The following is a 13,888-nucleotide window of genomic DNA, read 5'->3' on the forward strand; positions in this document are numbered from 1 at the left end:
GGGGTCTTTTTTTCAGGGAGCATTCTGGAGAATCTTTCTGTATGTTTGTGTTTACAATTGTCACTTTGCTGGTAACCTCTGTTTGTGAAAATTGAGAATTAGAATGTCCTGGTATGTGTTTGTGAGTATCTGCGGGGCTGGGCTTAAGATTTACACATCCAAATTAATATAACAGTATTTACATTTTTTCTGAAAAATAAATTGTTACAGGGATTTGAAATGGGGTAAGTAACCACAAATATCGGGGGAATGTATGTATATATTGTGTGTGCTTGTGTATCCAAGGGAGAGACAGAGCTGAGGCCCCATATATAGAGACTGGGAAGCAGAATATCCATGACACTTTCTCAAGGTTGCTACCCTGATTGCTTAGGAAAGTCTTCTCCTCCTGGACATTACTTTTCCCATCACTAAAACGCATGTTACTATGTTTACATCCTTTGGGGCATATTTCCAATGTATACATAGAAAGTACAAATGAGATGTAGCTGTTATTATTTATTTCCATCATAACAAACAACTTTTAAAGCCAGTAAGGCAAAAGCAGATATCCCTTGGTCTGGGTAAGTAATGAACCTGCGGTGTACTTTTACAAATGCAAGGTTCTGACAGTGTCAAACTGGTGAGATTCTGGTCTACGAGCTTGATCGTACAAATGGTATTTGCTCCAAATCTCTCAGGATCAAACACACCTGACGTTGCTCTGCTTGGAGTTTTATTTTTTTTTTCTTTGTTAATTTGTTTAAAAAGCAAGACTAGAGCTTAAAATAAAAAGAAGTACCATGTAAAGATTCAACGTGTATATATAGTATTGCTATAAATTACATTATAAAATATATTCAGTGGTTTAGTATTTAGTTTAATAAATCAATCACTTAGTGAAGATTACTCTAGTGGGCTGAAATTAATAGAGGTGTTTGGATTCAACCATGGGGGCGGCAGGGGGGACGAGACAGTACACACAAACTGATTAATTCCTACATTATCTGTTCTCCATTTAAACTGATTTATCTGATTTGTTAAATGGTTTCTTTAGGTGATAACAGGCCATTGTGTTTTAAGGAAAATACAGTATGCTTAAGAGGCCTTGAAAAATGTGTACACATGAAGAGTTTTGAATGGGTAAACTTTATCATTTTGTTTCTATACAGAGAGCCTCGAAAAATCATCCTGCACAAAGGCTCCACAGGACTTGGTTTTAACATTGTGGGAGGAGAAGATGGGGAAGGCATTTTCGTGTCTTTCATCCTAGCAGGCGGGCCGGCCGATCTCAGTGGAGAACTGCAGCGAGGAGATCAAATTTTGTCTGTAAGTATCTGTGTCGGGCTTTGCTGGCCAACTGCTTAATCTTATTTGTTGTCTATATTGCAAGGGACACAATATTTTTGTCTTTTTTGTCTTTTTGGTTTCCAGGTTGTAAAATCCAAGCTGGAAACAGTTTATCACTGAATATTTTGTTTATGTGCTCTTGGGTTTTATAGCATTTGTTACTGATGTTACTTGCACTTTGCTTGGAAGGAGACTTTTCTTTGCTTAATGCTATCTACAGAATGGCAACAGCACAGAGAGGGGACCTGAACTCAGTGCAGACCCCAGCATCTCCCAGTTTAGCCCATCATCCAGTTTCATTTTGCCCAAAATGCGCTGCCGAGTCCAAAGATATTTCCCAGTTTCAGCTTAGCTTTGAGGAGAAAAGCAGTGTGATGAAATCATCCGGGCTCGGGGTGCCACCTAGTGTGCACTAAACAGCTGAGCAAATGGCCCGATACGGGAAGGAGATTAATTAGGTTATGTTAATTATCTCTGTGCCTCTAATGAATTTGATGATCGCTCTGAAATAAGTTTTCAAATTTTACAGGATAAAAGGCTTTGTCGCCTAAGGTTATATTTTGCATACTTCGTCTCAAAAATCATCTTTTTAATTTTTCTTTCATGTATGTATTGGTAGCATGCGTTTAAAACACAGAGCATTTATGTTTGAGGCTCTATCAAGTAATTGAACATCTGACTGAAACAATCTGAGTGTAAAGGATTTTGAAAGACAAAGCAAGCCTTGAAAATGCAGTTAAATACCCATTCACATTATGCTGCCTTACAGAAAAAAGAAAGTAGCCCAGATTGATACAGTTGCTGTTTCATACAAAGTGCGTAAATAGCCTTAAGGCAAAGAAATGAAACACAGGAATTATTTGTCCCAGATTGGTGGTGGACCCACTGGGCTGCAGTGTCACACTCACTCCTGCTGAGGTGCCTTCTGTCCCTGTGAATCGTGCATCCTTGGCTGCACTTTGGTTAGCACTGGGGTGGAAGGTGGCTTTAGCCTGGGCAGTTTGTGGCATGGTTATGGGGCACTTGCCTGGTCAATGTTTAAATCCATGAGGAAGCTAGAACTGGTTTTCCTGCATTGCTGGGGAGTGTCTTGGCCACTGGCCTATTGTATGAAAAGTGAATTTACCTTCCACCTGTCAAAGTTTTGGTGTGAAAAGCTGGCTGGAGATCCTTTGCGATACAGGGAAAATCTGGTGAGTTAGTACCGAAGCTATGCAGTATCCTGAAGCTGTGAGGATCATTACTAGTATATTTTATCCAGACCTGTTCCTTGAAAATGCTTTAAGAAAAACTGAGAAAGGGCAAGTAGAAGATGTTTAGATGCCTTAAACAGATCCCTGAGTCTGTAGGAAACTGCAAGAAAACCAAAATAGACTCTTATAGGGTTATCAACTTGAAGACACAAGGAAGTCAAAGGCTTGTGCCAAGAAGAACACAGGCAAGAAACCCAAATAATAGAAAAGGCAAATTCTTCAGGGCAATTATACAATTTATTTTTCTTTGGCTAGATGTGGCAAAATAGGACAGACTGAAAGAGAAGTCAGAGATCAAAGCCTTTCACAGTACATTGTATGCAGAAATCTAGAAGCTCAGATACAAATATAAAAGTCTATTATCCTTTATTTTTAAGCAGGGGTATGTTTAGCACTGCACGATACTGCCACAGTTGAATTTTTAACTCTGATTATTGTCTGTTTCATAGCAATGTCCTCCATATGTTCTAATTAAAGTTACCAATGTTGCTGCAGCATTTACTTGTCATGCAAGAGTAGTTTATTTGTTCATTGAGCAGAGAGGGATGGAAATTATTACTAAATTAGACTGCCTGCATATCCCCAGGCTATCACCAAGTCAGGCACTGCTTACTTATTTAGTCACAAATAACTATTATGAAACCATTTTTCCGTACTCAAGTTAAACAGATTTAATGCACAGGCTGATTTTAGAGCTGATTAATCTTAGACCGTTGCCTGGTGAAGGGTCCCAGACACCTCAATTTTATAAGGGCTGCACAAAGTAGGTCTGTTTCTCTCTGTTTATTCTTTTTGCCTCGTCCCTCAGAAACATTTAGTTCCCTACAGAAATAGTTTCCCCATTTGTTTCTCAAAACATGACAAATCTGATTTAGCAAGAATAAATAGTACCCTCAAAGCTAGTATTTCTAATTAACTCAGGCTTGCTTAAATTTCTTTCAGACAGGAAGCCTAGTAAGGGATTTAAACTTTGGAGATCTGGATTTAACTCTCTGATGTAGGCAGTATCCTTCATGACCCTCGGCAAGGTGCTGTATTTTTTCTTAGTCTCAGTCTCCCATGGGGACAAGGAGGATCACAGCATTTCCTAATTTATTAAGAAATTATTAGGAAAAAAATTTTCCTAATTTATGCTTGTGCTGTAAACATGGCAAATTGTTGGCTGCTTGAGAGGTGTGTAGCTCATCTTTGGGAAGGTGCCTATAAAAATACCTTAAACAGACTGTAAATCCGTGAGCGAGACCCAACAGAGCTAGGAATATGTGTCACCTTTGGGTGACACGCTGACTGTGTACGTAGTCTCAAAGTCAGCTCACACGGCTTGGAAAAATCCCATAACCCCTCAGCCCCTCTTTCTGTCTGGCTGCTCTTAGATGGTTGAGAAGGATCCAAGCCGACAGTCCAGGGACGAGACTTATGAAAGGTTATGCATCAACCTCGGCCCCATGGAAGAGTAAAATTTGGATTTATTTTTCCAAAATGCCACCAGATGGCACCACAGGATCGGTAATGACTGCGATCTGCCTGGCTAAAACCTTGGGAAGAGCAGCGATAGGTGTATTTTTCTGTTTTCACTTAATTGACTCAAAATGTTTAAAACTTGACTCAGAAAGCAAGTTGATATTCCCAGTGCTTCTGTGCAGAAAGACAAAACGAATCCTAGCTGAACCTTGAAGGCAAATGGAAGAATAACAGAAAATGTTGTTTCGAATGGTAAAAAACATTTCAAACAGCAAAAAAAAGGGTTATAGGGTTACATTCATAATAAGCTGGGGTTTCCCCCTAAGTGGTAGGAATTTTTTTTAATGTTCGTTTCTTCTTGCTATAATTCATTACGCTCTTGTGAATTACCACCAAATTAAACTTTTTCCTTCTCACTTCTGAAGGTTTTTAAAATGTTATAATGCATACATCACCAGTGTATGTTCATAGCTGTAGCAGAACATCTCCCTCCCTGTAGTACTGTCCTCTTTTTAAGTATAATGTAAATATTCTCAAGTAACATTTTGAATACTAATTGCCATCAAGACTTGATTTGCTAGGGGCTGTGTGCACACAGGTTAACTTCTGTCTCTGAAGCGTATAACCCAAATGAAACAGCTCGGAAAATCAATGAAAGTATTATTTCAATTTCAGAGCAGTGTAAATGAGGTGCCAGTATGTCAACTGATATGTTTAGAATCATGTGAGAAGTCTAGACTTAGAGGCTGCTGGAACTCTGATCTAACCCCAAGTTCTCCACCTGTTAAGGAAAATGCAGTCTCCAATAAAAATAAGACGTAATGTTGCTTGATGCCATTCTTGCAGTTTACAATTCCACTTCCTATGCCAAGGGATATACTGCCGATTAAAACAGCAATGGGAACCCAGCGTGGCTGAGTTACAACCACCTGCAATGGTGGAAATGATTTCCGAGAACCATACACATAAAACGGCCACACATTGTGCGTACACCCTTGCTGGCAGAAAGCGCTACAAATCTTACTAGTTTAGGAAGAAGGTTCATAGGGAACACACTGTCATTTTTAGGAGAAATTCCTGGGGAGGCAGGAGGAGGAATGTGGTCCTGTTCAAAGTAAAATCACCCCATGATTTTTTTGCCTTACAATCTGAAATCAAAATTATGATAAAACATACCTACTGATTGTAAGTGTCTTAACCTGCATGCTTCAGAGCACTTTCAGTGCCAAGTCGGCAGTACCTAAAGCACAGAGTTAGTCTACACATCCAAGTTCAGCAGCAAAATTCAGATGTACAACTTATGCACAATTAGTGCTCATCGCTCCTTGAATTTTTATGATGTTTTTCAGTTTTATAATTTTCCATAAGGTTGCAACAAGTGAAAAATGTATATAAAAGAGAGAATTAAGGTGAATTAATAGCCACAAGGAGGTAACAGCAAGTATTAGCGCTTGAATCCTAACTTTTGAAGTTTCTGAATTTTGTGTCTTTGGACAAGACTAAACCTCAGATTAAGGTACTTAAATTTAGACATCTATGTGCTTGCTGAGTGTCTGATTGCCATTAAAGTCAATGGAGGCTAGGGAACAATTCAGCTGGCCAACTGCGAGTTGTGTAGAGCAAGTTGAATTGCTCTGTAAGCTTTATTGCCTATATTGATTGGCTATCCATTGACTTTAAGCTTAAACGCTCACCACATGCTTGCATGTCTAAATTTAGGTGTCTTAAACTGAATCTCACGTTTCATGCGTTTGCCTTTATAATGTATGTTCACTCTTTCAGCTAGCATCGTGCTTGCTTCATAACAAAGAAAAGTAAAATAAAATTGTGGACCGTAAGAGGTTTATTTCATTCTCCTTTAGAAATGCTTTAGAACCTTCTGGTTCGCAATGGCAGGATGAAGCATGGCTGTAGCCTAAAAGTAAAATCAAGAGAAGAAGGAGACTGCTTGCTCAGGAGCAAGATGGCTGGTCCCAAGCAGCACATCCTGCAGGTTGCCTTCAGGAGATAAAACAAGTTTCCTGAAGGGTAATTGCTCAGCAGCAACAGGAGAGAGTAGAAAAAGAACAGGCTGCACTGTGAAGGTGCAGGTGGTACTCCTCATAATGCTTCCATTTCCCTCCCATCTAACCGGAATCAGATGAATTAAGTTAACCTAATTCCGATTGACTTGCCTCTTGATCCAGCATAGTACCAGAATGTATTCGTCTATGGGGGAAGACAGCATCGTTTTTTCCCCTGCTGTTTTTTGAGAAACAAATAAGTGTGCTTTGGGAAAGGGTTACCAGAGATATTCTGTGGGCTTTTCTGTCACTGGTACATGACGTCATATACATGGGTAGTTTGCAACGTCAGTATCTGAGCATCTCACTTCAGAATTGTCTCTGGTCTTTTATACAAGGGTACCCCTTGTAGAGGGAAGATGATCTCTTACATTGATCAGATTTTGTCTTGCATTTGTGCATCGTCCTGATGCCATTTTTTGTGAGATGTTTGCTTTCCCTTATGAACAGTTTAAACACTTCTTTGTACTTAGTTCCTCCCACACAACTCCTACCCACCCTCTCACTCACATCTGTAGCAAAAATAAAGTATGCATTTGAAAAAATATAATGTTCTTCAATTTATAGGCCAAAATGTGTGTGTGTAGAGCAGGACAGAGTGTAAGGTTTCTGTGCTTATTTCTAGCAAATACCTATGGTTTATATTTGCTACTGTTAGAATTGACCTTCAGATTGATTTCCCTTACTTTGGTGCAGAGAAGCTTTCAGCTTTCTAATTTGAAAAGGTTTTTTGCTCATGGTGAAAGCAGTAAAACTACTTAGGGCAAAGAGTGCCTTTGGTTACCTAGTTACAAAACTAAGAAAAATGGCAAATACCATTTGGTTTTCTTTCTCATGTATATAATATTTACTTTTTTTCCAAATTGAAGCTGGCTTAGAAAATGTTTGAATCATCTCTATAGGGCCTGGAGATTTTTTTCCATGGAGCATCAGTTTGTCAGTCTTATGTAATAGCGTTAGGACTATAACAGATACTCCCTTTGTGTTACAAGAATTATTTGCAGAGGCAAATAATTTGCAGAGACCATATCCTTAGGATGCTTACTTCCCTGGGGTTGTGTGAATGATATACGGCTGTCCTCTGGCATAGAAGTCTATCGCTTTTTGTGGCCTTTATCTGCACTTGCCCATAAAGATTCCCTTTATATTTTTAACATTAATCCTACTTTGCCAGTAGGAAAAACACAACTATGTGAACTTACTTTGTAGTGACATATAGAGCCTTGTGTGTTATATATATGCGGAATGTCAGTATATAATCAGTGCACTGACTTAAATGTGTAGATCAGTTCACATGATTGGACTGTTTGAAAGAAGTAGAACTTGTCTGAAAATCCAGGGAGAAAGTGTTGCTAAACGTATCCAAAGGATCAATACTGCATGGTAGATGATATACGTGAGAGATCTGCAAAAAGACAATCTCTGGAGAGAAAGGGAGCTGAGAGCACAGGTGCTGTCATATGTTAATAGGATCACACTGACTACAAGAGCAGGTGGATTAAGGTCCTCGGGAGCAAATAGTGGATTAATCTAAATTCAGGCTTTATTAATTTTGGAAAGTACAGGGCATATAACCCTTTAGCCTCCTGCTGTAGCTAACAGAAAGATGTAGCCAATTCTGGAGTACAATTTCCCTTGCCCTAAAGTAAACATTTCAGATAGCTCAGATGACAATTGTGATGTAAAAGTGTAAATTTCTTTTCACTGATTATAAAGGATTTGACATGATTTCCCTTTATTGAAATAGATTTAATCCAAACTGACCAAACATTCTTTTTTTTTTTTTTTTTTTTTTTTTTTTGGTGGGGAATATGGAAAAAGCAAGTATGGATCAGATAATTCCAGATTTTATTCTGACCAGTAAGGAAGAATGGCCTAAAAGTGGGAGAATGAAACACAGCTTGCCCTTGAGGGACCACGTAGTACAGTGGCAACGTTTATGATTTTGTGCTTGAAAGGAATGTGGAAGTTCAGAAGAATATGTAACATGAACTTCAAAGCCCCTCTGCTGTGCATTCACAGTGGATGTGGAAAATCCAAAAGAGGGCAAGTTTGAAAGTAACAACTCAGAAGTGGTAGCTCTTGGTACTTCAGAGCCTTTTGATGATATGAAACTCAAGCGATCAACATTGAAAAAGTGGAAGCTGAGTCAAGTTACTGTGGTTATAACAAGCCAAGTTCTAAACATGTATAAGTGTTAGGTAAAATTTTGGAACAAAGTCAGAAGGGCAAGATGTAAAATGGACTGTTATTAGCAAGAATTAAAAAAGATAGCAAGAAAATATTTGGTGAGAATAGAAAACAAAGCAGTAAATTAGTTTCCTAAACAGCTGGAAGAAAGACTACTTAAAAGTGAGACCTAGAGTGTTTGAATGTTTAGTGCATTTTTTGGTTTTGTGTTTTTTAAGAAAGGATCCATGATCGTCCACTTAGGGCAGTTATGAAGAAACAAAGAAGTCTTTAAACTGGACTAAGGCAAAACCGAGTTAGAATTTAGACAAATGAGATGCTTAGAAACCAGCTGAAATTCATTGTCATATATTTAACTGTTCAATGCAGACCGTTCAGATTTTTTTTCAAGGAATCAAGGAATATTTGGGAATATAGAGAAGCTTGCCCAATTTTCAGTGAAAACTTCTGGGAGAAATAATCGATTTATTTGCAGATTGATTGCAGATACTTAGAATACAACAGATGAAGGAGTGATAAACCCCATGAATTCTGCAAAAATAGTGAAGTGTAATTTCCTTTCTGAAAGAACAACAGCCACAGGGCTGGAGAAGAAGCAACAGATGTCATATTATCAGAGACCTGCTGCTCCTGTAAGCTACCTATCAACATCTTCACACAGTGGCAGTTCACAATTCCCACCCCCCACCTCCCTAAAAAAAAAACCCCAAGATAGAAACAGAGAAAAGCAAAGATGTCATGGACAGATCTAATGGGAAGATCTGGGGCAAACAGTTAGTTAATGCAAGCTCAGACATTGCCAACAGCATTGGGAAGTTCTGGGATTTGAGGGCAAGTTAGAAATGGCAGCAGGTCTCTAAGAATGCTCAACCTATTTATGTTTATATGGGATCATCTGGGTGCACGGTGCTCCACCTTTCCAGATAAACTTAGTTTCACCTTTTACAATGCATGCAGTCATATGTCCAGTACATCATGATGAGCCAAAACCATTTCACATAACAAAACTGAATCACCCATACAACTCCCTGTACAAGAGGAGATTTTTAGAAGTACAGAAGGCAACTGGACACGCAATGAACAGAAGCTGGGTGCAAATGCAAATTTATGCTTTTGAAAACCCTCTCTTTTATACATGTAAAATATAGAAATATATAGAAATACAATATATATACGTAAATAAAGAAATAATAATAATTAAAAAAAGTTAGATATTTTTTCCCCTCCATGAAGCCTTGGAGTTTAGAACTTATGTCAGGAAAGCCCTAGCATCCTCCTTGACCATAAAAAAACACTTCAATGAAGTATGAACTGTGTCAATGTAAACACTGCCATCTGGAAATACTTAACCTTGGAGATGAGAGCTGGTAGCAAACTGTTTTTCAATGTTGTTGATAAATATACATGATCTGATGGCTGGAAGTTGAACTTCGACATGTTCAGCCTCAAAACATGATGCACTTGTTTTGTAGTCAGGGTAACTGGGTTCTATTGCCATAGAATCTTCTAGACTTGTCACTTTGGGACTTCAAAATAAAATACTTGACTTTCTAAAATACAAGCTTAATGGAGATTCTAGGGAAAAATTTACCACCTGCATAGGCTTGAATACTCTGTACCTTGGTGACTGTAGACTTCTTTTTGTCTTTTATTTATTGAGGAATCTATCTTCCAGCTGGATTTCTCTCTCTCTTGCCTCCACCCCCCATCTTTCTGCAGTCTATAACATATGTTGCAATAGCCTTGATGCAGTGACTGCTGCCTAAATTAACTGTGACATTTCCAAGAACATGATCAGAACCTAATAAATTATACTAACAATTCTCATGAATAAGGTATGTCTCTTTTTGCCAAGCAGCGTTAGCTATCAGACCTGTCAGTTATATGTCATGCAAAGCTAGTGTATTGGCCTAGACTAGAGGCTGTGTAGTTTTTTTACTGTAATGAGATCATCAGTTGTCTCTAAAACATTCATTTTACAATTTCCTCAATGAGTAGAAATGATCTGGTGCCAGATCGTTTGCTCTTCAGCTCCTAATAGTTTAAGGAGGAGTTCACATTCAGTTCAAACATTCTGACTTAGCAAATTTTGTTTCAAGACTGACAAATGGAATTATGTCACATCCAAGATTTGGAGTGAGCTTTACACCCCTCAGTATAGCCTTACTGTCAGACTCAAAATGAAGAGAAACTAAAAACAATTTTGAAAGCCAAACTGCAACCACTAGACAAAATGGCTACATCCCTGAGCTTTATTCATTCTGAGATTTGCCCCAGGCTGGACTTTTGCCTTGTACTTAAACAGACTAGACTCCAGGCATCATTCTGCTCTACTGCCCAGTATGTTTTGTGTTCCTGAGTGATTAAAAAAATTATCGTATCACATGAGCTGCAAAATAATAGGAATTGGCCATCCATTAAATAAGATATTTAAGGGATCTCTGCAATAATTTGTTGGCGGAGTTTGTGGAGATCCTTTGGAAAAAAAACAAGATAGATATGCCCTTTATCTGAACAAGCAAGCCACCAGGACAATAACAAAAGCAAAAACCCTTACAGAATACAAGCACTATTTCCTTTCCATTGGTTTTAAAAAACATGCTTTATTTAAGAGCATGAAGCATCATCTATTCAAAGTGTCTGTGTCGCATAATCCTTATCTGCAGAGCTGTAAACGAACTATGAATGTTGTGATTCAGGTAGCTTTAATACAAAATGTGAGCACTGAACACTTACTTCATGAGCTGGAGATTCCAGTTAGACAACTACCATTCAACCATTCATACACCGCCTCATGGTCAGTGGATTTAATTCAGTACAGATTTGCCATGACACAAGCCAATGGCCATCTCACCTCTCACAGGCCTCATTGCCATAGTTTATGGATATGAAAATATGGAAAAACCTATCAAGTAGAGTTCAAGGCAAAGATTTCAGTTTTTAAATGCATGACTAAGTGCTTGGAGTCAGAGAAATCACCAATGCCCTTCTGTCTCTAAGCAGCCTCTAAAACTGTTTTACCTTTTTAATTCAGTTCCTGAGTACCTATCGTTTATTGGCTTCAACTGGAATTAGGTTCTTATCATCTTTGAGTTATAAGGCACTTGTTAAAATGGGAACCCTTACTTCATTTCAGAAGCAGGAGAACTTCAATAATTATTTCTGCTTATACTAGCCTTTTAAATTCAAATGTGGAACAAGAACCCTGCAGCATTATGAGCAGAACTGATCAATTATAGTTTAGCTATTTCGATATGCTAAAAGTAAAAATACCTTTTAGAACTGTGTGGAAACCAAGGTATAAGGAATAAATGGTACTAATAGGGGGATGTCTCAATGACCCAGGATGAAAGCAGAAGACAGGGAAATCCAAATGCTGAAAACAGAATTATGGAGAAAGAGGATTATTTCAGAAAGGCAGTAAAGTGAATGGAAGTAACAGTAATGTGTAAAGTAAAAGCTGTAGGAAGAAAGAAGAACAATTTGATATTTTATCAATTTGGAGTAGGAAGACAGCAGGAACTGCAAAGGAGACGGAATGTGCGAAGGCTTGAAAAGATGACACTGCAGTGAGATTCTTGAGATTAGGTAGTGGTGGAAATATAAAGGTCTTTGAGTGATGATGCAGGAGGAGGGAAGGTAAAAAAGCAGCAACTAGATTTGAATTTAAGAGCTGATGATGAGCACTCCATTTTAACAAATTTAATAAATATTGGTCAGTGTTATTAACTAGCATGGTACTCGTATATGATATTTTTCATTGGCAATACCAATTGTCTTAATATGAAAAGAATACGTGTTCCTCTGTCTAGACTTCATTGTTTAGCAATGAAACAAAATGCCATTGAACACCTCATAGGTGCTGGATCACATCCAGTCCAGGCTGGTAATTGAATGAGCTGTTAGCTATTTAGTGACCTGGATGAAATAAGTTTCATGTCCATTTAGCCTCCAGTGAGCCTATGTGTCCTTTTCAAAAGCTGTCATTTATTTCAAACCCGATTTAAGCAAATTTTAAGGAATTCTGATGGAACTGAGAGGAAATGGCTCTTAAGCTGTCACTGAAGCGAACTCTTCAGTGAAATTATTTCAGTCTCAAAGTTAGCCAATCTGGCATCATTCACAAAACCTACACTCACATAGGAAGTAGATCTACCAGAAGAATTTCTGTATGGTTTGGATTAAAAAATAAGCCTTTGCCTATGGTTATAGGCTTAACAGGTACCATTTGGAATGATTCATGTGGTCTGGTGAGTCATAAAGTTTGTTGATTCCTACTTTAAAAGGCAGCATGTATATATTCAATAATATAATATTAATTATCTTCCTGCTTCAGAGATGTAATGCTCTGATACCTCTTTCAGCTGGTTTAGCTGTCTCCTTAAACTTCCTGGCAGAAAAATGCATACTAAATGATATAACTTGTACCCCCCAGTGGTTCTTGTTTTCCAGAGAGGAGAGTTTGTCTCTGGAATGCCTAACTCATCAGAGCATAAAGACCAGCTTACTAGAGGCAAAAGTTATAACTCTGAGGTAGCTAGACATGGAAAATTGAAAAGGTCAGTGAAATTGCTGGCCCGTAAAAAGAGAGAAGGAAGATGCTGGGCATGGAGAAAGCAGGCATGACACGATAGGTTTTCAGTGGAGTTCAAGACGAGTCAACCACAGTGCTTGTATATGCTGAATGAAGCAGTTTTAACTGAAGGGAAATGTAGGCGCAGAAAACATTAGAAGTGAGAACAGAGAGAAAAGCAATGGAGTGAGCCTCAAAATGTAACAGAAGCTAAGCTGGAGAGTGAAGACTCTTTCCCCCATGTGCGTTTCTCCTTTCTCTCTGTTGCTAAACCTTTTCCTCACCAGCAAGGCGAGGGCTGCACAGCACCTCACAGCACCTCCCAGCAGCGCCCCGCCGGCTGCCGGCTCTGTCCGTGGTGCTGAGCCGGCGCTGTCCGTGGTGCTGAGCGCCCCCTGCCGCCGCGCCCCCGGAGCTGCCGCCCCGAGCGCCGCCGTGGGCTGGGCTCTGCTAAGGGGTGGCCTGTCCATCCCCAGATGTTGCTGCTCCAGGGCTGTGCTTAGCTGACATGCATGAGTTTCTTAGAATTCTCGTATGTTTTCCCGGACACTGCATCGGTTGTCACCGTTGTGGGGGCAGCTGGGTGGAAAGTTTATGCCACCTGCTTGTGAGGAAAGTCTTCCTCAGGTGTATGTTCAGGGCAGATCAACCCTAATGTGTGTTTTCCCGATTTTCCCTGCCTTGCTGGAAGACTGTGCTTCCATCACCTAAGGGTTGATGCTATGCATTCTATTTCTAATCACTAAGCAGGGCTGCTGGAGAAGTGGCTCAGCTTTCCTCTTATCTCTTGTTAATGTGATTGAGAATACTTAAGTTGATGTGCAAAATTAAGGCAGATAAATAGGGTTCCTTGTATCTTCTCCAAATGCAAACAATGGCAATTCTGGATGTAAAGAGTTGTCTCTACTCAGACTTCTGTTTGCTTTTCCAGACACCAAAAGCTCTTCTTTTATGCGTTTAACAAACAAAAGAATTCAGCCACAACTTGAAAAATCTGCTGTATTGTTTCTTCCACGGTA

The 13,888-nt window shown here is 39.1% G+C and overlaps 1 protein-coding gene across 20 annotated transcripts in view; it reads left to right on the forward strand.

The window, feature by feature from the left end:
* Nucleotides 1–13,888, forward strand: part of DLG2 (discs large MAGUK scaffold protein 2) — a 1,049,324-nt gene that overhangs the window by 805,276 nt on the left and 230,160 nt on the right. For all 20 annotated transcript variants that reach the window (XM_037377334.1, XM_037377356.1, XM_037377333.1 and 17 more), the window contains one exon: nt 1,152–1,308. In XM_037377334.1, coding sequence (XP_037233231.1) covers nt 1,152–1,308 — 157 coding nt within the window. The remainder of the gene's footprint in view (nt 1–1,151; nt 1,309–13,888) is intronic.

This window comes from Falco rusticolus, chromosome 2 (assembly GCF_015220075.1).
Source record: "Falco rusticolus isolate bFalRus1 chromosome 2, bFalRus1.pri, whole genome shotgun sequence".
Lineage (NCBI taxonomy): Eukaryota > Metazoa > Chordata > Aves > Falconiformes > Falconidae > Falco > Falco rusticolus.